Consider the following 26,014-nt stretch of genomic DNA (forward strand, 5'->3'; position numbering starts at 1 on the left):
ATATAAAAACAGTAGACTAAAATTTTATTTCACTAGTGTTACAGGACAAATACTCGTCAATTGAATAAAAGGCTTTGTCCTTCAACCAACTATTAATAAAACTATTAAACTTAACAATACTAACTGGCCATGCGTTATCAAGTTGTTGAAAAGTTTAATTTCCATACATAAATGACTTTTCTTAGTTTTATCTAGCCTAACATTTACCATATCTAGCTTGCCTTTGTTCCTTATATTATAGGTCTAATTATGAATATTTTGTTTGAGCTGATGTTTCAAAATTGTCTTTATATTTTAATAAACATGAAAATATATACATATATATATATATACTTGGCAGAGTCATAATTTGTAATTCTTTGAAAAGGGGCTTACAAGAAGTTCTGTCAGGTAAACCTTTTATAACTCTTAGGGCCTTGTTTTGCCATACAAAAGCTTTTTGAGCAGTGCTACTATTTCCCCATAACAAAATTCTATACATTAAAAGTGAATTAAAGAAAGAATAATAGGCTGTCATGAGCATATCCATGCTAACACAGAAACTTAATTTTCTAAGTAAGTAGATAACTCTTGCCAATTTTTTTACACATCATTTGTACATTTACATCCCAGCTTAGCTTACTATCCAAATATATTCCTAATAGTTTTATAAGGTTAAAATGTAAATCACCATAATTATTCTTATCTAGAGAGAAACATATATTCTCTGTTTTATCATGGTTTACAACTAGAGAATTAGATCTGAACCATTCATTAGCATCATCTAGCAGCCTCATACGATCTATCAATAACGGTTCTGTTTTTTTATTGCTACTCACTAGGGTGGTTTCATCAGCATATAGTACAGAATAACATGGTATATTGTGTTCAAAGTCATTCACAGCCATTACAAACAGAAAAGGCCCTAAGACTGAACCTTGTGGTACCCCTATTGTAACATTTTTAAGATCCGATTTGTCTCTACCTTGTACAACCATTTGTTTTCTACTATTGAGATATGATGAGAAGAACTGGAAAATATGATGACAAAATAGCAATGACAGAAAAAAAGAAAACCTACGACCTTAAACTCCGAAATCTCAAACGAAGCATAACAGCAGAATATATTAATCAGGCTGACAACAAGAGTAAAGCCATCTGGGACACAATCAACTCGGAGAAACAAAATAAACAAAAAGGTGAAGCAAATATGCAGTTGGAGATGAATGGCAAAATAGAGGATAACCCTGTTCTTGTGGCTGAACACTTTAATAAATATTTTTCGAAAATAGCAGCTTCCACATTGGAAAACAATCGCGAACAATTTAAAAACACAATAATAACTCACCAAATTACCCTCCCACAAAGTGATACCCGATTACTATTTTTAAAACCTACTAACACAAAGGAAGTCATTGCAACAATATCCTCACTAAAATCTAAGTTATCTTGTGGAGTAGACGAGGTTCCATCAAAGGTCGTAAAACACTGTGCCAAACAACTAGCACCTCCATTAGTCAGCATAATAAACAAATCATTTAGTTCAGGACAATTCCCCTCTGCTTTAAAAACTGCTAAAATATATCCAAAACACAAGAAAGGATATATCCCTCATCAAACCAGAGAATTACCGCCCTATCTCGCTAATATCAACACTCTCAAAAATAATAGAAAAGATTGCTCTGTCAAGAATGCTAGACTACATGGAAAGAAATGAACTTATTACAAAAAATCAACATGGATTTCTCAAAGGTAGATCCACCACCACAGCTGTTACCAATTTACTTGAAAAAATCACAGACAACCTGGAAGATGGTAAACATGTCTCAGCTATTCTACTTGACTACAGCAAAGCCTTCGATTGCTTGGGTCATGACCTCATCCTGAGAAAACTCTTGGCTTTAGGTATTGACGGCCTAGCAAAAGATTGGGTGGCTAGCTACCTGAAAGATCGCACACAAATTACTGAAATTCAACAAAATCTGAATGGAAAAAAATGTGTATACAGATCAAAGCCACTGCCAGTGAGAAGAGGAGTGCCTCAAGGCTCAGTACTGGGCCCCTTTTTATTTATACTTTTCACCAACGACTTTTCTGTTTTTATCAATGATGACAATGTAGAGACTATAATGTACGCAGACGATACAACTCTTCTATTTGCAAATGACACATCACATGAATTAGTAACTAGCATTTTATCATCTACAGACAAAGCACTCCAATACTGTCTTCAAAACGACTTAGCTATCAATCCATCCAAAACCACACATATCAATTTTAGCAGAAGACATGAACAAATACCAGATATTCCCAATATTTCAACGGAACAAAAGACAAAACTACTGGGGCTCACAATTGATGCTGACCTTTCCTGGGGAGATCATATTAATGCACTGACCAAGAAACTCTCATCTGGGATATTTGTAGTCAAAAGAATGATGTGGATGGGAGGCCCGGAATTAGCCAAAACAGCATACTACGCGATGGTAGAATCTCACATTAGATATGGATTAATTTCTTGGGGCTCAACATCCGAGGCCAACCTTAACAAAATCCTGATCCTCCAAAAAAAAGCTATTAGAACACTTGCAGACCTAGGCCCTACAGATAGCTGCAGAGAAGCGTTCAAGTCACTTAAGATCTTAACTGTCACATCACTCTACATACTTGCAGTTGTCATCTACACCAATCAGCTGGACCTTCCAAGAAATGAAGACATACATTCATACAACACTAGGAGAGCAGCCGACTACAGTCTTCCTATTCACCACACAACAACATTTAGCAAAAAACCTTCATACATTGGCCGCAAAATCATCAACTCATTGCCACAAAACCTAATAACTGTTTTGGTAAGTGATTTGAAGTAAAAGAAGTAAAATAAAAGATTAAGTGTCTCAGTTTTCTCTAACAACCAGAATGTTTGCATTTGAAAAATTCTGTATTTTATAATCTTTGAGTGTCCGCCATTTTGTAATGCGTCAACTGTTTTACGTCAGATTTTCGCCAAAATGTTTCTAATTAAAAAGAGCTTTAATTTGATGTACGACTCGACCTATGCTTCTATTTAAGAATTTTCACCAACCCCTAGCGGGACGTCCCCCATAAGCAGGATATCATGGTGAAATACATAAAATAATAGTTTTATATGAGCAAAAGCTTGATGTAAATTTTTGTTCTTATATTGTAATTAGTTCAAAAGTTATTAGACCGTCCCGGGACTTTTCAGCACCCCTGTATATATATATATACTAGCTGTTACCCGCGGCTTCGCACGCAATGTTTAGTATAGAAATCCTTATATTACTTAGTAAAAGCAATTATGATGTAATATGATGGGAGTCCTATAAAAATTTTAAAACTTAAATAGGCATACATCAGATAGATATTATTTAAGTTCATGTTAAATAGTATCAGAGTTTAACTTAATTATTATACATTATCATGTTTGGCACGTGTAGGAGCATTTCTGGTTCTAATTAATTATATACATAACGTCACAGCTGAATCTGCCTTGTCATCCCGATCAAGAAAACACAAATCTCGGAAACTTACTTCGGTCAAAAAGCGTATATTTCCAGTCTTTGTCATATATTTCAGGTCTAAGATATTTCCAGTACCATAGTAGAGTTTGTCTTATTGTTCTAACGAAGAAAAAAAAAAAAAAATATATATATATATATACTTACTTAGGACCAACATGCCTACTTCGGTTAAAAAGTGCCTACTTAAGACCGTTTAAAATCATTTACCTACTATGTCACAGGTTAGCTTACCATATTGCCTCGATTAAAATACTATATACGTTTGATTATATAGTTCTTGGAAATCTATTTTGGTCAAAATCGTGTTGGCATAGTTGAGTTTGGTAGGACTGAAAAGCCTATTACGACCTAGTGGGAAGTCCTACCTACTTACTATGTACTTTCAGTATAAGAGGGAAATCCTTATTAAGGTTTTGAAACATTCCAAAATAATTGTTATTAAAGTTTTGCTTTATACTTGTTTTTTGGACTGTAGGGAAAGAATGAATCGTTGAGGCATGTTAGTATTCTTTTCTCTGTTTTTCCATAGGCCATCGTTAAAATGTAATATGATAATGTCAAAGAAGTCCACCAGTTTAAAGTAACTTATGTGAAAATATTCATACCTTTGTTCATTAAGGTTAGTTTTATAACAGTATTGAATGCATTAGATGATTTTAATTGTACACTGGCGCAATCTGGAGTAAAATTAATATATGTCTTATTTACTATCTGCATTACACTACCGATCAAGCACAGTAACTTTTCTTAACTCTTTCTTCATAAAAACCTTCCTCGGATTTCAATGGACATTTTACAAGTAGAATTAACCGAATTGGTCCAGCCGTTATCAAGATTTGCACTTAGCAACACATTTTTCAAATTATTGTTATTTATAAGATTTTCTAAAATTTAAATGTAAACAAACGTTTCTACCACTGATGAACTTCAACTGAAAGTGCCAACAGCTGTTTAGGGTCAGTTAACTTTGGATAATGTGTCATAAATATTATAATTTTATCTTATCATAACATTTGAATGTAAACAAACTAATTTTTCAATTTGAATACAACTTTATTTGGTGAAATGAATGTGTTATGGGTGGTAAAAAGCACTCTAAATGTTAATTCAGACCAAAAGCTATACCTGTTCCAAATTTCAGCACAATCCATCCATATAGCAGTTTCAGCGTGATTCAAGGACAAATCTCGAAACATCCAAATATTCAAACTTTCGCATTTATAATATTAGTAGGATATATATATATAAAACCTCAGAAGTTATAAACATATAAAGAAAACATGATAAATATGACAAGATAAATAAGGGCATTGATGATAAATAGTCTGGAGGTTTTAGATACACAATGGTTGGAAAGTTGATACCCTAAAGGAATATGAAATCTACCAACATTTCCTAAAAGAAGACCTACTTGTGTTATAATATACTTAACGAAAAGCTCCAAATTCATGTACCGACTATATTTTTAACACAATCCTCTGTCAAAGTAAACCTTATTTACAACTGATAACATCTCAGTTGATAAGAATGTAACAGGAGGTATAGGAAGAAAAGTGCTGTAACCTGTCTTTGGCTGCTACTGCTAAACAACAGGTTTAGGATCGTATACACAGATAATATCTATGTATTATGTGAAATATTCAACAAATATTTGTTTGTGTTTTATTTATTAATCTGTGTATAATATCGTTAAATTTTTTTTTCTTCTTCTGTCAACATTACATTTTTTTAAACTCATGGCACTTCCATCTCTAAACATGTTGGCTGGTCTGAAATTTATATACAACACAATTTTGGAACTGGTTGACAAAGTAAGATACTACATATCTGAGCAGTTTGAGCACCTTTACATTTAAAAGCATGTCAAAAACGATGTTGCTGAGTTGACAGTTTGTTTTTGCAATTGCATTAAGTCTGCATTTTCCCCCTCTATTATTTAATATGCCCTCTTATTATTTCTCGTCGTATGATGACAAAAAGGAGTGGAGAAAATATTTTTCACTTTAATTAACAATATAATTATTAATAAGACAATTTTTTCCATTATATATATATATATATATATATATATATTATATTAGCGTGTTACTTTGATAAGTATATATATACTTATCAAAGTAACACGCTAATATAATTGAGTCAGTGTTACATTGCTGTGACCGGTATAGTTTTTCTGAATCAAAAACTAGCATTGTTATGGACAATAATAATAATGAAATAAAATTCGTTTATTTGTCTGTAAAAAACATGTTACATGCATTGACAAAAGTCTAATTCAGCTACAGACTAAGTAGCCATTGTCTCTAAATAATATTTAATAAGTATAATAGCATAAATATTATATATATAACAATATCAAGACATTAATTGTCTAGCTTGATAATTATACTGAGTTATAATTATGTCAGTTTTATCTTAAAACAATCATTAAAAGTCTATATTTGTTAATAGAAAAAAAACTCATCAATAATTATATAAAGGGGTTTTTTAAAATAGCTCATTCCATAACAGTTTATTTTTTATAAATTTTAAGAGGGTAATTTTTTCGTAGTCAAATGTTTTTCCAAATTTGTTATACCACCTTCAAGGCCAATTATAACATGACTATTCAAAGATTTGCTCAGCTCGACAATATTCCAAATTAAAATGTTATTATTGTTTCGTGTGTTATTAATTATGTGTTTGTGTAATAGGTTTATTAAGTCCTTTATTATTTAAAAAATGTAAACAGATAAGTCAAACAGAGTAATAAAATTAACTAAATTTGTTAAAAAAAAAAAGTATTCCTTGGTTAATGAAAACAGGTTTACAATGATCAAGATATTCAGCTTTACCAACCAATTCTAACAGCTTTCTATTTGAAGCACCAGTATTTTCCTGAAACTCTGAGCACTATTTCCCCACAGTATTAAATCCGTATCTCAAAATTGACCAAAGTATCCAAAATTATGCAGTCCGAACATAATTTTTCCACTTTATGCAGCAAGAATAGACGTCTCAATAAAAAAATAATTCTAAGATAAATTTAGTAGACAGAAAATCAATGTGAGGTCCCCATGAAAGATTATTATCAATATGAATTCCTAAAATTTTTGATTACACTACTTGATTCCAAAATTAAAATCTATTTTCAGGAATTGATTTTAAAAGTAAACAAAATGTTTTGTGAAGTTTTAGTTTCATTCATTGGTTTTCAGGCATTGGTTTTAAGACATGGTTTCAGGCTAATGAACATTGCTCTGAATGAATGTAAGACACAACAAATATTATTGTGCACTACAACCCCCGATCAAGCTGCACTTTTTTGACCTAATGTCAAACTGTATGGGAAATTGTCTTCAGAATAGTAAACTAACATGGTTCAGATCACATTAGCCAAGTTTTGTTTCTAGATTATCTAGAGTTGTATTTATTGTTAAGACAGCTAAAACACTTTGTACCTAAAGAATACTTAAAAAACTCTTATTTTGCCTTTTTTTTAACAGCAATACTCTTATAACGGCCTTACTTGGTTTTGGGGAAACGGAGTTGGAAATTGATAGAGTTCTTCTAATACAAAAGGAAAGCAATTTAGGATTTATAACAAACTCAGACCCAGAAGTGCTATTTGTATGACCTTTATTTAATACACGAATGCCAATTCGATACAGTAATAAATTAAATCTTTATATCTAACACCTCGTCTTGTTTATGTTACGAAGAATTCAAATGATCTTGTCCATAGGAAAAAAGTGATGTGCACACTCACAATACTTGAAATATGGCATTTACTAGACACAAAGAATTACACTGTAGATTAAGACAAAACTCAAAAGGAACTTTGGTTTTTATTTATCCATTACCTTTTTTACTAAACTCGGGTCGTAAGGCAAATTCTGTAGACTTAAAGAAATTCAAACAGGGTTATTTTCATTTGGCTGTAAAAAAACCCTTTCTATTCATTTCCAATCAATGAGTAACCTGACTTGTAAAAATGTAGAATTGTAGTTTTTAACTTAAGAAAGCTCCACATTTTTATTTATTCTACCTAAATTTTATCTCGTTGAATTCTATCTTGTTGATTTTGTCTTGTTAAATTTTATAATTTTAGGATTTTATCTTGTTTAGTCAATTTTAATAGAATTTTTTTAATATTTTTTTGTTATTGACCTTGTTGATTAAAAATTTTTGTTTTTCCTTGTTGACTACAACAGTGTGTTGGTGTTTAGTGTTTATAAGTTACTCTAGTATATAATAATATGCTGACCTGATTAATTGTAAGATGGACTGTGTCCATTTTGGCTCACAAAGGACTAAAGACATGAAATAAAGAAATTTCAAATTAAAAATTCAAATTCCATTAACAAACCGTTTTAATCTTAAACCATAATTGATGCCTTGGTTTTGTTGGGTGGTGTCAGGGTTAATTTCCTTTTAGTTTCATTCAGGTTATTACTACTATTGAAAAAAGTTGTGTCATTCAGCGTAGAGAGAAGCGTATTAGCATCAACAAGCCAATTGTGATAATCATTTAATATACAGGGAGTATAATTTAATGTCTGGAATGCGGTGAGGCCCAAATTGGATATCCTTTAATAATTTGAAAATACAAATTTGAGAAACCTCTTACAATCTTGATATAGATTGGGCAATGGGCTACTGCATAGTTTTGGAAGTCGCGAGTGTGTTTAGGTAGCATCTATGGTACACTACCAACGGGGGAGCGTGTAGTCCTGCGAGGGTATCGTGAATATTCTTTAATGGAAGCCAATACCTTGTGATACATCATTTTAAAGGTAATAGCTTACTGAATTGAATGCCACAAAAACCGCATCTCAAAGGAATTATTCTATCAGAAAATAGAGCATTTTTAATTATTGAAAATTTTACTTATGTTCAGAGCAATTGTAATTTTAACATGGTTCTTGCCACGCAAAATGTGTTTACACTAATTTTTTTAGCATTTTTTTTAAAAAATGTTCAATTAAATAAAACAAAAATTTCATTTTTAAGGACTTGGTTCTACTTAGCACAAATTTAGCCCAGTTTTTAATTAACAGTACAATTATGGTAATACTGATGTTATTGATTTTCATATTAACAAATAAAAAATAATGTATGCCTGTTAGAGAAAGTGCTTACAAAGAAGACAAACGTTTTTACACTGCATTTGGTGTCCAAAGCAATTGTTCGCAACTGTGTTCCATATCTACGGTTTGACAATGGATCCAGATCTTGTGTAAAAATGATTCGATCAAGAGTTTGCCTAACATTTCTGTCAGTTATCAATGCAAATTCTCCTCCCCCCCAAATATATATTGGTTGGGGATCTCCTTTTTCCCCCCTTAAATCCCTGTTTCTCTAGGTCTTCATCCAAATTATGAGGCTTTCTTCTATAAACATTTGGATTTTAAATGACCCCCATAGGAAATAATACGATTGGTGACAAATCCCGAGATCTTGGAGGCCATTCGATTTCGTCCTCTACGGCCAATCCATTTTATGGAGGAAAAACCTTAAAATCCAAATTATCTCTCTTTACCCTGACTCCCCATAAATGGGGTGGAGCAACCATCCTGCTGAATACCATTACATTATGCAAAGTATTTTCTCCGTGATGCGCAATTTGAATAGCTGGGATTAATTTCACTTTTGGAGCATAATTGAGTAGTAAATGTTCGGCAATTTAATTTCCATTGATGAAAAAGGGGTCCAACAATTTTGTGTACCTAAAATAATTCCACACCATATACGGTTTCAGTTTTTGTGGTTGCTGTGTAATTGGGACTCAGTAATCCAATGTGGGTTTTCACTAGCACCAGTAAAACCGGGCAATGTGCCTGTTACAACATGGGCCATTTAGGACAAAAAGTTGCCAGCTCAATCAGAAAATAGTAATGTTTCGGTCAGAAAATCTCTATATTGTCATCAACATTTGCGCATACACACAAGTTTCACAAAACTCAACTCTTCTGTCGTAATCATCCTCAACTTAACTGATGGACTAAATGAACTTTAAAATGGTTTGATATTTATCTAATTTTCAAAGATCTTACACACAGACATAGGGTGCATATTCCACGGTTGCTAGTGCAGCTTTTTCTGAGCCGATGGTATGTTGGGTCTTCAATAAATGTTTTGCAAAACATCTAGTGGCATGTTTCTTCATCTGTTGCTGATTTGTATCCTACCCGAGTATGGCCGATTACGTACACTCCCTGTCATTTCAAAAACGCTCAAATAGTTTTTGATATATTGTTGAAAACCACTTATGGATTACCTTTCTACAGGGGAAAGTGGTCATTAAACAAAATTACAAAACTCTCCCCGATAAGATCTTTTGACTGAATTCGCCAGTATCCTCGCAATCATCCAACAGAGTAATTTCGTCTCTCTTTTCAGACAATTCCATTAAAAAGTGCCAAATAAAAAACTGAACTACTGTAATTAGATAACTTGTTGACAGCAATGCTTCAGAGACACTGACTTAACTCGTAGCAGGAATGGATATGACCTTTGACCATTTGGTAATTCCCAAGCTTAGACCCTGTCTAGTGAAAGCGCTCCATGCTCAACAAACTGAATACCTTGAAGAACCCAGATGAGTAATAAACACAATAATGATTTTCTCATAGGCTAGAGATCCTTTGGTCTCTTTAAACCTTCCTGCTGAACTGGAAATACACTCAAGTACAGATCTCATAAGTAATCAGAAGACAGTGACTCATAAGTGTTTATTCATTGTTAATAAAAACTGGATAAACTATGTACTAATGAAACCAGCTTAAAAATAAAATTGTTTATTTTATTTTGAATTTGACACATTTAAAAAAAATGCTAAAAAAATTAGTGTAACCACATTTTGTGTTGGGCAAGAATTCCATGTTAACAATTACATTGTTGAACATCAGTAACATTTTCAATACTAAAAATGCTTCTATTTTTCTGGGGATAAAATCATTCCTTTGAGATGCGGTTTGGTGGCATTTCAACTCAGTATAAGCAAATACCTTTTTAAAATTTAATGTATCAACAGGTATAGTAAAGCCTTTCCGATATAAAGAAATATTCACGATACCCCCGGCAGAGACTGCTCCCCCGTTGGTGTGACATAACAAGAACATTGTTCCAAAAAGTAAGATGCCCAATCTCCTGATCCACGATTGTAAGCCAGGTTTCAAATTTAATATATTAAATTATTAAAGGATATATGTTGGTGGTGTTTCCAGAACAGTAATATACACCGCTGTATATGATAAAGAAGTAAAGGCGTCCCCCCATAAAAAGTACTAGATCCCTGAGCGGACACCCGTACACTAATTTTGACTTCCTGTGACCAACTTCCTTTGATGTATACTATTTTGTTTTCTATTGGATGAGAGTAATGATTTTATAAAAATCAAAGGGCACTTTCCATGAAAATTCCATAATGCTTTAATTTGGCTAAAAAGAGTACGTGTTCTACACAATCAAAGGCCCTACTCAGTGTCACATAAAAGTGGCCCTGAGCAAAGGCCTTAATTTTTCAAAGTTGACAGTTAATATTTCGTATAGGCTTGTTCAATTGGCATCAATCAGTGGATTTACCTCTTCTGAAACCAAATTGTGATGGACTTAAAAAATACAACAAATAATAACAGTAATAAAATGGAGAATACAACAAAGGCTTAGGGAAGATTGAGTCTTGGTTGACCAAATTCAAATGCACAACTATAGCTCTTCTAAACTGGAGACTCGCTCACATTCTTGGCAATAATATTTTTTTGATTTTTTAGAATAATCAGCCTTATACAAGGGGCAGGGTCCAAGGGAGTCAGTGATGGAGACATACAGAAGGAGTTGCCCGTGTTGACGGCAGAACAGAGGGTTTCCATAGTCAACAAGCTGATTGCACAGGTATTGTAGATCAGACATATGCTTTATGTTCATCTATAATCCATTGTGAATACAAGGTTTACCCCCATCTACGAAGTTAAACAGTAATAATTATAATAATAGTGCAAAATATAGCACTCCATTCACATATATATTTCTGTTTTCACTCTTCACCAAAGAGTTCTGGAAAGTCCAGGTCAGGATCTTCATTGTTTTAATGGTAGTTTTACTTGACATCAAAAGGTTTGATCGTTTAGATAATTTTTGTACAGATAAGGTACCATTTGAAAATAAATATTAACAAGATACTTCAGAATTGTTTAAAACATTTTTACTCAAACAAAAGCATTAAGTTGTAGGTAAATTTATTGGTATCAAATCAAAATTGCTACATTGTGTTGTCAGTAGCATTTTACCTAATTCTATCTTGTATAATTTCACAAGGGAATCCTTTTATCGAAATACGTTTTGAGCTATTTTGTTAAGCATTTAACCCTTTTAGCACTGTAGGTTTTCAAATATTCCATGCTGAATGAAGTCTATAAATTGTAATGGTTTTTATGGCAAATTTAATCTTCAGCACTAATAAAGATACTCATATAATTTTTCAAACATTTTTATTTGCATAAATGAGTAAGCAATTAATAGAATAAACGATTTGGTTTGTAAAGGAAAAATATTTGTACTAATCCGTAACCAAAAATATACTGTATTTTTTACTTTTGTTCTACACAAATTTGAAAAAAATTAAAAACCCTTGGTGTCACTTTTTTGTATTTATATACTGGGTGTAACAAAAAGGTTGGGGTATGCATTTTCAGATTGTATGTATTTAATTTTTGTTTTATGAAATATCTAATAAACCACTGTTTTTATCAAAACTTTATAAGACACATAACAGTTTGAAAATCAATTTTCCTTTCCAAAGATACATCATTTATAAAAGTTGGTTAAGAAATAACTATTTTATGGAAGGTTTCTTATTACACATGCAATTTAAATGGCCCATAATTTGACAGTATTTGAACAGCTGTAATTAAAATACGACACTTAAAAACTGATTACGGAACCTTTAACACCTAATACATGTAAACATAGCCAAATTAACACATTTGTAAGATCAGTTTGCAATTGGTAGGGTTATGGAAAACATGTATTTTTTTTCAAGAGATGACAGACATGCACCTGATCTATGGCCTTATTTCTTAACAGAATTTTACGAATAAGGAATCCTTAGAAAGAAAAGGTTGTTTTTAAAAATGTGTGTCATAAAATTTTGATAACAGTGGTTTATTAGATATTTCATAGAACAAAAATTAAATGACCGCCATTTTGAAAATATTAAAACTAATAAAATAAAACTTTTTTAAATAATATAATGTAATAAATGGACCCGTTTACCAAGTTTTGTAACAATTGTAAAAATAACAACAAAGATAAAATTATTTTGATTAAAAAACAAAATGCTGTATAGCCGCTAAACTAAGTGGTAATTCATGATTCTTCAATTTTAGCTTAAAATCACACATAGAATCTGAAAATGCATAGCTAGCCCAACCTTTTTGTTACATCTTGTATATTAACACACATGTATGTACAAAAAAGTGACAATACATTTTTTTAATTTTTCAAATTTTTGTAAAACAAAAGTAAAATATATATATACAGGGTGATTCATGAAGTTCTCCCCCCACTTCTACAGCACATTGTACTAGTAAAAATAATGAAAAAATGTTATATAAACATAGGTCCGAAAACGCTTCGTTAGCGAGTTACAGCTAGCGAAAGATTTCGCCTGAATTCCCTGGGCAAAGAGTAAAATAAAGCCATACTGAACTTTTTGGAAAGGTTAATTAAGTAAGAAATAACGTGGATTCTTATGTATTTTTACCTGATAAAGCTAATAAAATAGGTTTCAGAATTGTACCTGTAGTAGTTTTTTGAGGGATTCAGGGTTAAATGCAAAAAATTGGGGCACGAAACAATGTTTTTTTTAAGTTTTGATGTACAATAACTTTTGTTAAATTGGTAATAAATACATAAAATCAACAAAAATTAATTGTAGAGAATTTAATTCTGAGAAAATTGATATAATCAAAGTCTAAAATAAAACAGAAATAAGTACCAAAAAATCGATTTTATTCAGTATAATACATTACTAGCTGTAAAGAAATACCATACGGTATTCAGTTAAAATAAAACAAAATAAAATGTTTGTTCCTTAATGATGAGATAAATTGAGAAAACAAGATTAACTGTTAAATAAATTTGTTTGTAAATAAAAATATCATGTTTTATTACGTTGTATTTTTTTTTTTAAATAAAAATTTACATCAAATGTTCGAAAATAAATGAAGCAAACATTTTTCCCATTATTGTTTACTAATCATCGAAATGTAGTTTTTTGTTGTATTAATTTTCTAAGTTGGTAACGCACGAATAACAGCTGATCAACAATGGTATTCTGTACTGTTACGTTAGAACTGTGTATTAGTGGTGTTTTGCAAGCTACAGCAGGAGATCGGGTTTTCTGTGAATCGTGTTATTAAATGCAATTTTTCTGTGAGTTATAATTCGATTGTTTATTCAGCAAAAAAAATGCCTTACTTATTTACATCAGAGGAATACGCTGATATGGTTTTTATTTTGGGTTACTGTAATGGTAAATGCTAGAGCTGCTGTAGAAGAATATGAATTACGTTAGCCTAATAGGAGGATTCGAGATACCAAAACAATTTCAGGAACTTTTCGTACTCTTTGTATGAACGAGCTGTCCAACTTGATGATGATATTTGTTATTAATGCTGTTCATCGCAGTCCAGGTTGTAAGTACAACGACGTATTTCTAGGCGGATAGGAGTTTCGCAGTCAATCGGTGTGAGGTCACTTAATCGAAACAAATTTTTTTTATCCGTTTCATAAACAAAAGGTTCAACATCTACAGCTAGGGGATGGTCCGCTTCTTCGCTTGGAGTTTATGCAACTTTTTGAATATTAATAATCAACCAACTCTACAAGCGTATTTTGTTTACGGATGAGGCACAATTCACTCGGGATGGTGTCCAATAACTTGCACAATGAACACTCATGGGCAGAAGAAAATCCACATGAGGTAGTGGAACAGAACCTTCAACACCGATTTAGCGTCAATGTCTGGTGTGGCCTTTTTGCACAATCGGCTGATTGGACCTTTCATATTACCTGGACGCCTAAATGCTGAGTTCTATTTACATTTCCTTCAAGAAGAGTTGCCGCAGCTGTTAGAGAATGTTCCTTTACATCTCAGACAAAATTTTGTACTTCCAGCATGACGGAGCACCTCCCCACTTTTCACGTGCCCGTTTCTGCTTACTTAAATCATCAATTTCCTGGACACTGGATTGGTCGTGGAGGGCCTCACCCTTGGCCACCAAGATCACCAGATCTATCTCCATTGGATTATTGCATCTGGGGATGGATGAAAGACATTGTATACAAGACAAAAGTGAATTCTCGTGATGAATTAATTGCCCTGTATTATGGATTCGGCTGTGCAGATACAGGGAAGTCCTGAAAAATTAAGAAACGCAACAAAAGCAATACACAAACGTGCTGCAAAATGTATTGATAATGATGGGCCTCATTTTCGAACATCTATTATAAAAAGGTGCGTACGGTTGGCCCAACCTGATTAATTTTGCTTAAAACTAGTAATGTATTATACTGAATAAAATCGATTTTTTTGGTACTTATTTCTGTTTTATTTTAGACTTTGAATATATCAATTTTCTCAGAATTAAATTCTCTACAATTAATGTTTGTTGATTTTATGTATTTATTACCAATTTAACAAAGTTATTGTACATCAAACTTAAAAAAACATTGTTTATCGTGCCCCAATTTTTTGCATTTAAAAAAACCCCTGAATCCCTCAAAAACTACTACAGGTACAGTTCTGAAACCTATTTTATTAGCTTTATCAGGTAAAAATACATAAGAATCCACGATATTTCTTACTTAATTAACCTTTTCCAAAAGTTCAGTATGGCTTTATTTTACTCTTTACCCAGGAATTCAGGTGAAATCTTTCACTAGCTGTAACTCGCTAAACGAAGCGTTTTCGGACCTATGTTTATATAACATTTTTTCATTATTTTTTACTAGTACAATGTGCTGTAGAAGTGGGGGGAGAACTTCATGAATCACCCTGTATATATATATATATATATATATATATATATATATATATATATATATATATATAATATAGTATTGCCATGATTTATTAGGACTAATAAAATAAATAAATATATGTTTATTGCCATCTTACAAAAATGCATCAGCAAAGTCAAATATACACCTAAGTGGTATAGTCTGGAGGCAATATTATTAATCCAACATAATATAAACATTTTTACCAAAAGTTGTTAATGATATTGAACAATAATTATTTTTGAGGTAAATATCCAATCTGTCTTAAAAACAGGTTCAGTAAACGTAAGTTCATGTAAAGTTACAGTATACTGATGATTCACAGGGGCTGCTGGATTTGTTCAATTCAAGCAGTGGACTGGTCTATAAGATAAAAGCAGCGAGCAGCACATCCTCTGAGAAACTGAAAGGAGCAGACAATGAGGAGCGGGTAGTGTATAACATCATCGAGGAGGCAGGAAGCAAGGGTATTTGGATACGTGACATTCGCTTCAAGAGCAACCTTATAATGACCACTCTCGGCAAGATACTCAAGCAACTTGAAGGCAAGAAGATGATCAAAGCTGTCAAGTCTGTAGCTGTAAGTAGAGTTGTTCCTTCCTGTTTGCTCTTGAGATAACTAAATAAGCCTGTTTCTGTTAGTTAATTTAAAAATTTTGTTTTGAATTGATTCTTAGTTTTGTCCTTAGGCCAGCAAGAAGAAGGTCTACATGTTGTACAACCTAGAGCCTGATCGCTCACTGACTGGAGGGGCGTGGTACTGCGACCAGGACTTTGAAGCAGAATTTGTAGACGTCCTGAACCAGCAGTGCTACCGGTATCTGCAGCAGCGCAAGGAGAAGACAATCCCAGTGGCGGCCAAGAGTGGACCTCTTGTTGCTCAGACCATGGCTTATGCCACCAGCAAGGATGTTTGGAAGTTTATCACAGAACTGGGCATCAGCAAGGTTCTTTCCTTCATATCAAATATTTAATAATTAAGTGATTAATTTTGAAATTTTTTTATTACGTTGCCAGTAACATACTGCAAGGTACTACAAAACATAAATAAACAGTTAATTCTGTTAACATTGTCAAAAAGTTTTGAGATAAAATATTTATTTAAGAAATGCACGGTGTATTCAGATATTATTAAAAAGGGTTTATTTACAAATCAGTGGGCCTCTTTTTGCTCAGACCATGGCTTATGCCACTAGCAAAGATGTTTGGAATTGTGTTTCATTTTGTGTTTATACAAAAGTATATTGTTTATTTAACAAATACTACGACAATTAGTAAGACAATTTTTTTATGAAATTAAAAAATTTAATAAAATGTTTTGGTAAGCACACAATTTTTTTAATAAAAAATGTCTTAGTTCTATATTTTAAAATTAATATTGTTTCAACACAGTCTTATTAGAATAAAGTATGTATTTTCAATAACATGTTCACTACGATGACTTATTTCCGGACACTTTTATTTGTTGTTGAATTTTAAAATAGTAATGGTAAAAAATCATAATAGCTTTTTTACATTAAATATCTAATTATTACGAGAAATTTATTTAGGCTTCTCAATTTTGATAACAAAAATTCATTTCAATATGTTTTTCCATGTACTCCAAGTGGTACCTAAAATATTAATTTACCTTAAAAATTAAGCAATCGTGCACCCAACGGGGTACACAATAGTCTTAAAGTATTTATTTAAGCGTGGGATCACATTTTACAAACCACCAAGACTGGCAAACAATAAAAACACAATAATTACATGCATAACGTGTACTCTATTGGGTACATGATACACGACGCGCTTAACGAAAGTCACGGGTACATGACAGCAGTTGTGAAAGATAATGTGTACCCGTTTGGTCGTGAATGTGTAAATACATACATAATTTAAATATGGTAGTTTTTTCCAATTTACGTCAAAACGGCCAATTTTGGTTCATCTTGTACTACCATAGTATAGCTGAAAGTCCGGCTCTTCTCTTATGTGCATCTGGAAAATATCTAGGACTCAAAGGATTAAAAGAAATATAAGAATGTTGGATAAAAATATGTATATTTGTTTAATTTTGAGAAATCTAATTAGAATTTTGTTAAGCAAAGTTCTGAAATCAAGGTAATGTACCTATACATGTTTTATATTCCTACCCTCCCCCCCCCCCCCAACGAATTTGCACAGTAGAGAGTATAAGAACCAATACAAGTATCATATTTTATTTCCTTTTTTTGTCAAAAAATTTTATTTTAGAGAAATGTGTTTTGTTCTTGTTATATTTGTGCTTGGAAACATTAATAAACAAGTAACAATTTTACTTTTGTTTTCAATTATTTTGCTTTAGCTTAGCTATGCTCGAAAAAATATTATAAAAAATGTGTATGGATAATGTATTACAATATAATTAAGTGGTAAATCTTGAAATTTATGTTTTACTGTTGTTATTCTTATAGGATCAAGATACAAACCTTTAACCATAATTTTACATTATCATGAAATCCAGTACACTTTCGTTTTATGTTTCAGGTACAACTATCAGAAGATGATATCCGGACAATACTGGACACACTGTTGTACGATGGGAAGGTGGAGAGGATACTGAATGTAACTGGGGAGTATCTCTACCAGGCCATGGAGTCATATCTCCCACCTCCGGGAATAGTTCGAATGCCATGTGGAATATGTCCGGTAAGTTGGAGATTTTTTATACATGGCTTGATATTACACAATTCCAGCTAGTTAATCTGTTAACTAACAAGATCTCCCAGTTGTGTTATCCATCTAGGCAAAGACAAATAGTCCTATGATAAAAGATCTAGAAAGAAAATAAAGAAGAAAATATTGCAATATTTTTAAGCAATGCTGTGGTTTTAATGGAGTTTTCAATATCTGACCCAGGTAAGAGTGAATGTTTCCATCACCCTCTTCAGTCCGTGTTAAATCATTGCTTGGGTCCTCCTCAGGTTCTCCTTACTGTTGGATTTCCTCTCCATATTTCCTTTACCGTTCTTTCTTCCTCCATTCTAATCACATATCTTGCCCATCTTGAACTTCTACTCCTTTATGTGATAATAATTTTAACATATTAACATATTATAAAATAATATCAGGTGGAATTAAGTTTAAATATATTTTTAACAATTTTCACAGGCTAGTGATACTATTGTACTTCTTTGTTAATTTTAAGTGTGTTAATAAAGTATAATGAATTAACTAAGAATTACATTTGTTAATTAATTACCACTCAACATTGTAAATTGATTTTAGATCATTCTTCGATTTCCATCAATCATTTCTTGTTAACCCTTCACATGCCACTAATAAATCTATCAACTTTCCTATAACACAAAGACAAGTAAAAAATGTTCAAAGCTAATTTTTATTGTAACTAAATTATAAAAAGTAAAAGCATAAAACAGGGCATTTGTCTTAAAAATAGCGTATTAATAAAAATAAAAAAGAATTATTTACAAAACTGTTTATTTTAACTATCAGGAACAAAATTTTGAATTTAAATTTCATAATTTGTATGAATGAAGACAAATGAGAATCACAATTTTCAAGGTTAAAATAAAATAGGTTCTGTCATTTAAAAAAATGAATATGACAGTCCAGAAAAATCATGTTTATGGGTTTAAAGTGGGTACTGCAATTTTGACAAATGAAGAGGAAGATCAGAAAGGCATTTTCTAAGATCAAGTTATGTTTTATAGTTTTAACCCCTTGGGTGCCAAGGGCCGATATTATCGGCTCACTATATTTAACCAAAGCGTGCCGAGAGCCGATATTTTCGGCCCTTTACGTTTAACCGAAGTGTGCCGAGAGCCGATGTTTTCGGCCCATTACGTTTAACCGAAGTGTGCCGCGGGCCGATATTTTCGGCTTTGCGATTATATTATTTTTTTAAATCATATAGTAAGCGAATCTTCATAACAGATACATCAAACGAAAGGGGAAGAGTTACTTAACAAATTTATATATAATTTGTTACAAATTGATATATAATTTGTTATAGTATAAGGTCCAGGACAGTATGTGTCAAGTGCACCCGGGGTTGCCACCTTGACTGTCTCCCCCGCCACGAGTGTAAATAGACTGAACGTTTATGTAACAATGTATATATTTTATATAGAGACATTTCTTTGCATAGTTTTTTATAGACTTAGTAACATTTTTAAATAGGCCTATGCTATAGACTATAGGCACTAAAAAATAGTGAGTGATTGAAGATTGAACTTTTCTGCCTTTCAATAACTGAGGGTGAGTAAAAGCAAATAATATAAAAAAATAGGCTATTTGTCATGATTTTAGTTTTTGTGAACATGCATTAGGGTCCTAACCAATGTTTTTCAACCATCTCAATGCTAGTTTAATAAATATAGTTTTGTTTAGAAAAGTCCTTACAATATGCTCTTACATTACATTGTCAATATTTTAGCATTTTAGTCCAAATGTAAAGTTTTATTAAAAATCTTTTAAAACTTTTATTTCTCAATATTTCTTTCTGAAAATTTCTATATTGGTTCATAATTATACATACTAATGTAAAATGTAACATATGTTTACATAAATAGTAAAATAATATAAGTTTTCTAATAAAAAAAAAAAAATAATAAAATTTATTTTTTTTTAGTTTACTTATTTATATTTTTGGATATTATCATAAAACTTTGTTATTACATAACAGTATATTTCATAACCTACAAAACAAAACAAAAATTGTCCATTTATCAGTATTAGGATAGGAGTTTAATACAATTTTTAGTCTAACATAACAAAATAGCTGTTTTGTGCTTGGCACACTTGGCTGTTATAGGCCATTTACCACTGGCACTCAGGAAATACCCACAGCTCATATGCATGGCATTACTCAAAACGAATCTTGAAATTTGCTTGGCATCCAAAGGGTTAATACATGAAAGGAGAGACGTATAAGAAGCTATTTTTAAGTTTGAAATGAAATAGGTTTTGTAATTTTACCAAATTAATAGAGGGTGATTTACTCTAGATTTATTCTCCAATTTATCTACTGCAGACAAACATCTTATATTTATTGGACTGCTTCTTGTATGTTGTAGCTGCCTCCTTGCAACTTATAGTCTTCAGCAGTGTTAACTAATAAAACAATGCAGTGATTATAGTATATTTACAATATTAATTTTAATAAATTGATCTAGAGTAATTAACAATAATTTATTTTTCAGGTAATGCGGAACTGCAGTGAAATAGGTGCTGTGAACCCAACTAAATGTACTTATCTTAGTGAATGGCTATCATAGCCTAGATTGTTATTTATTACAAAGTTTGTTGTTTATATTATTTTTTACTTTTGTTATTTTGTAAATAAAAGTATACATAAACCATGTCTTATTTCTGAACTCCACAACTTACAAATGTTCAAATAAGTCTATCTAGTAATTTTTGACAGTGCAGCAGATTAATTTGGGGCTTAAATTGTCTTATATGTTCCTCCATAAAAAATCTTGGATGCAACCATTTTTGAAGTTGTCTATCACTTTGTACTTATTAATTTGTGAAAAAAAGTGTTGTACAAAACTAAAATGTTATTGAACATGATAAAATATGTAATCTTAGCTCAAACTTAACAAATATAATTTTGGATGGTTACTGTTAAAAAATAATGTTTCTATTACTCTTCTTCTAAAGTACTTATTTTCGGTATTTTCCAAGTCTAGACCTGGAAAAACAGCTGGAGATTTTCCCCTGATTGTTTGTTGTTGTGTATTCGGCCATTAGTTGCTTTAGCCATTTAATGCTTGTACTAGAAGGCATTTGGAATCAGCTGATTTTATGAATTTAGTTGGCAGTATAAATGTAAACACAGATGTCATTATTTTTGGAACACTATTCAAATAAATGTCGATTAATAATCAAACTACTAATAAAAAAAACACAATTTTAAATGTGGAAAGTATGTCTAAAAATGTTATATCTGGTTAAATAATTAATTCCATTATGTTGATAAATTATATCATTTTATTATTATTTTATTTGCGTACAATGAAAAGTAAAAAGTATTATTCCTAACTCGTACACAAATTATTTTCAGTTAAAAAATTACATCCAGAAAAGGCTGCTTTCAGTATTAATTATATAATATACTATGCAATAAAGGATTGTCTGATTTGCATTTTTATATTGCATACTTTTATTAAACTACATTTATTGCACATACATCATTCTGTAGTGTTATAGTTGCATTATAAAAGGAGTACAGTTTTAAACTCAATCTTGGAATGGTTCTCATAGTTAAGAAGCTCGCAAAAAGTCATGATAGGCAAGCACAACTCTTTCTTGAGCATAAGTCTCCACAGAACCGGGTCTAGTCAGCCTCAAGCTAGTGATGGCTCGCTCTGGAGTCTGCGCAGCGAAGCGTACAAGGTAACAAGCTGCCATCACACCAGTCCTCCCACGACCCATGCGGCAGTGAACTCCCACCGCCTGCCAACAGTATTAGTCTCATCCGTGTTGGAGCATGAAGAAATTTTTCTCTTGAGTTGTACGACCTTTGTAAGTGTAGCACTGCTACTTTATAATTAATATTTATAAATAGCAGCTTATCACTACAGGTTACAAAATGTGATATACTACAGTAGCATGCCATTTATAGCATTAAATACTTAAAGGTATAAATAGAAATCCTCAAGAATATTATTCCACTATGGTCACACTGAATGCAGTAAAATAAAATATTATTAAACTTCTAGAATTCAATATAAAATAAATATTTAGGTTTTTTAGAACTAATTTTGGAATGAAAAAAATCAGTCTGGGAGAGACAGCAATCGGTAAGTTGAAATCGTGAACAAAGCCGTTTACTTTTATTATCGCTGAGAGGGCTAAGGATTTATGTATTCCATTATTTGGGATTGGTGAATGGATTCTTGTCAGTGCCATTTCAAGAGAAATGTTAACTTTACTGTAAAAAATTGCATTGTTTAGACTAGAGTAAAAATTACACAATTTAGAAAGATATGTGATACCTCATTGTTTTGATCCTCTACTTCACAAATGGCAATGAACTGCTTGATTTGGTCAAGGGTGGGAGCCTCGAACTCAAGGACGGAGATGACAGTGTGGCGGAGCTGTGGAAACACGTGTGTTGGTGGTAACTTCTCTGCAGACAGGGTGACTAGGTGTCTTACCCCCTGCTGGATAATGTAGTCCAGGCTTGCCACTGTCTGAGGCCATGCCATGGCCGCTAACCTGTCTGGCACTACCCATGAGAAATTCCACGGAGGAAAGACAGCCTCGGTCATCTGCGTGTTAGATAACAGATCAAAACGTAATTAGCACCAACTTTACATTAATACAGTTAATACTTGGAAAGACTACTATCCAGCCAAATCACTATGGTAAACTGGGTATAGTTATATACTGGAACAGATATTTGGAATTTTTCACCAAAGGTAATAATAGTGAGCCTTTGGTAGAGAAGCACATTCCAATGCACACTCTAGTATGATCAGCTGTAATGTCACATGGTCTGAGACTTGGTGTAGTGTTTATGCCACGCTATTAAGTTATTAAAGCAGCCCACACCATAATAGTCCGATGGGGGCTGTTGTGTTTTAATCCTCCCTCTACACAAAACACACAATAATGTTGCCTGTTTTACATACATGAAAATTTACTGATCTCTCAACATGAGAGAACAGCTAACAATCAGCTATTTAGACTTGCTTGTAGTATGACAAAAAATACAAATATTTTTTACTAAAACTTATGCAGGGGTCTCAAAAATCAAGAAATATGGGCTTAAGCAATCAATAAATATAACCAGAAAATATCCAGGCTAAGTTTAAACAATAGAAGTCAATAACGAGTCCCAAGTTATATTCTTGTGTCTGTAGCTGACATTGTGGACAAAGCCTGACCTATTCTATAGACTATGGACACAAAGTGCTAATGGAGATATAAATAAATTTTAATCATAGTTTTTGTTTTAATAACATTGTATTTTCAGTAAAATTGTGTAAAAATAACCATGACTACTAAATTACAAATCAAAATTGGTATGTTTGCCAACATTCATACATCAATGTGCTACATACATATAAATGTACCAATGTGGACAAAATATCCTACCTTTGAGCTATCACACTATAATATAGAGAGAAAGTATTTACGAGGGCTGCTCAGTAATTTAATGTCAAATACAAGTCTACATGTGAAAGGGGGACTAATAATACTGCTTTACCACTTTATTATCATACAAATGTAAGCACTTATCATAGGAGTGGACAAGGTTTGAAATTCCTGTGTCATAGAATTCGCCACCTGTGATGTCAGACACTCAGTGACGAGCAGCTCGTCATCGTTTACAAAACGCTGTGTTGCTAGTCAGGTCTTCATTTTTAGGGAACAAGTGAATATCACTTGGATCAAAATCAGGACTGTAGGGATGATAAGGAAAAACTTCCTAACTGAACGAGTTTTCTTGATCATGAATGATTTGTTCTGCCACTTTTAAACTGAATGCACAACAGAACGTTCAGTAATTATGTTGTCCCTATACACTTCACACAGTTCCCGATGAATTTCTATTGGTTTTAAGTTTTTATCCAACAAAACAAAAAATCACAGACTGCAGAGAGAAAGTATTTACGAGGGCTGCTCAGTAATTTAATGTCAAATACAAGTCTACATGTGAAAGGGGGACTAATAATACTGCTTTACCACTTTATTATCATACAAATGTAAGCACTTATCATAGGAGTGGACAAGGTTTGAAATTCCTGTGTCATAGAATTCGCCACCTGTGATGTCAGACACTCAGTGACGAGCAGCTCGTCATCGTTTACAAAACGCTGTGTTGCTAGTCAGGTCTTCATTTTTAGGGAACAAGTGAATATCACTTGGATCAAAATCAGGACTGTAGGGATGATAAGGAAAAACTTCCTAACTGAACGAGTTTTCTTGATCATGAATGATTTGTTCTGCCACTTTTAAACTGAATGCACAACAGAACGTTCAGTAATTATGTTGTCCCTATACACTTCACACAGTTCCCGATGAATTTCTATTGGTTTTAAGTTTTTATCCAACAAAACAAAAAATCACAGACCGCACTTTACAACTGGCAGGATTATCAATTTTAGCACACATTTAAAATTTTAATATAAAAAAAGGGCAGTGTGGAGATGTTCCTGTTGTCACAGCTGGGCACTGACTGAGGTGCCGAGCACACCAATTTGTATAATATGTGGTTGGCGCATGTTTGGCCTTATCATATAGAAATGTTCCTTACCTTCTGAATAGACCTTGTAAGACAAGGCCTACATGAACCCTTAAGCCCTTGCTTGAGTCGTAAACTTTTTAATATTTGCATCAACAGCATGTCTTTTCTCTAAATAGCTTAGAAATAAAAGAACAATAATTATATTATCTTACAAAATTTTACCTTGAAAAAATTAGAGATATTTAGCTTTTATTTCATCCAGGAGGGAACGAATAAGAAAAATAAACTGGAAGTACTGTCTTTGAGCTGATGACCAATTCACATTGTATAAGCACAACATTGGTTTTTCTTGATATCAATATGTATCGACATGTTTTCATTTTATGCTCTTGATATCAACAGAGGAATTATTCATAAGAAATTTATCATCAGCAATGTTAATTTTGGTTAAGGACAAAGTGGGAGGGTATAGAAAGAGCTAAATAGGTATATTAAATGATAATATGTTTCTTAGCTTATATCTTTCCTAAGTTGGAAATTACTGACACAATAGTAAAATGTATCAGAATGTGGTATGTATTATAACAAGCCTATAAAGTGCTCCAGTCAGATAAAGCTGTTATCAACCCAAAATTTCCAATATGAAGTAGTCCTGCTCGTCTCAATTTAATACACACAAGCCCATAATTTTATTAAGAGTTACATATATGGAGCACTTGAGAATAAATTATTGTTATATTACCAAGTATATCCATGTATGGTCTATTTACCCAAACCATAACAATACTGAACTATATTGGTGGATTCTCCAGCTTCCTTTTAGCTACAGCCAAGACCTGACCAATGATTAGACAAAAATAACTTGCACATCTGCCAGACACATCCAAAGCTTAGTTGATTGTGCTGTAGCTACTTAATCACTGTATATTCTGATATATAAATATTTTAAGCACTTAAGAGGTTTACTTTATTGGAATTGTGAATATCTATCCTTTAACTCATATAGGATCAAAAAGAAAAAATACTTGTCTTATAAAACATATAGAAAAATGTTATGACTAATTGTTTAAACAATTATTCACATTTAAGTATATTATTCATGTATTTCATACTTATTACGTAATTTTGATTGTGTTGTTAGATTTTTAGGAATTATTGTTTACCAATAAATAATGTAAAATAATAATTTTATTACTACAATACTTTACACTCTTATACAGTATGTTCCAAATTTTATGCACACAGAAGTGATCATGAG

The 26,014-nt window shown here is 32.2% G+C and overlaps 2 protein-coding genes across 4 annotated transcripts in view; one reads left to right on the forward strand and one right to left on the reverse strand.

Moving 5' to 3' along the window:
• The window catches only part of LOC124370894 (DNA-directed RNA polymerase III subunit RPC6), a 36,829-nt gene extending 15,915 nt beyond the window's left edge, over window positions 1-20,914 (forward strand). The window contains exons 3-7 of the mRNA XM_046829200.1: window positions 11,279-11,399; window positions 15,895-16,149; window positions 16,259-16,516; window positions 18,081-18,242; window positions 20,759-20,914. Coding sequence (XP_046685156.1) covers window positions 11,279-11,399; window positions 15,895-16,149; window positions 16,259-16,516; window positions 18,081-18,242; window positions 20,759-20,833 — 871 coding nt within the window. The 3' untranslated portion in view covers window positions 20,834-20,914. The remainder of the gene's footprint in view (window positions 1-11,278; window positions 11,400-15,894; window positions 16,150-16,258; window positions 16,517-18,080; window positions 18,243-20,758) is intronic.
• Window positions 20,915-21,608: 694 nt separating this feature from the next.
• On the reverse strand, window positions 21,609-25,757 carry LOC124370903 (dual specificity protein phosphatase 23-like). Of its 3 annotated transcripts, none has more exons than XM_046829209.1 (3): window positions 25,527-25,757; window positions 22,559-22,834; window positions 21,609-22,016 (listed from the first exon to the last, which is right to left on the reverse strand). In XM_046829209.1, the coding sequence occupies exons 1-3, from the start codon at window positions 25,533-25,535 to the stop codon at window positions 21,825-21,827; spliced, it is 477 nt and encodes a 158-aa protein (XP_046685165.1). In that variant the 5' UTR covers window positions 25,536-25,757; the 3' UTR covers window positions 21,609-21,824. The 3 variants fall into 3 exon arrangements, with proteins under 3 accessions (XP_046685165.1, XP_046685173.1, XP_046685168.1); XM_046829217.1 differs by having other exon boundaries at window positions 25,499-25,752; XM_046829212.1 differs by having other exon boundaries at window positions 25,549-25,746.
• Window positions 25,758-26,014: the final 257 nt, after the last annotated feature.

Source organism: Homalodisca vitripennis, chromosome 1 (assembly GCF_021130785.1).
Source record: "Homalodisca vitripennis isolate AUS2020 chromosome 1, UT_GWSS_2.1, whole genome shotgun sequence".
Lineage (NCBI taxonomy): Eukaryota > Metazoa > Arthropoda > Insecta > Hemiptera > Cicadellidae > Homalodisca > Homalodisca vitripennis.

What these genes read in the sequence shown, in the direction of transcription:
- LOC124370903 (XM_046829209.1), bottom strand. An exon ending in TAGAGGATCAAAACAATGAG is followed by an intron (nt 22,017 to 22,558) that starts GTATCACATATC and finishes TACTGTTGGCAG; the next exon opens with GCGGTGGGAGTTCACTGCCG.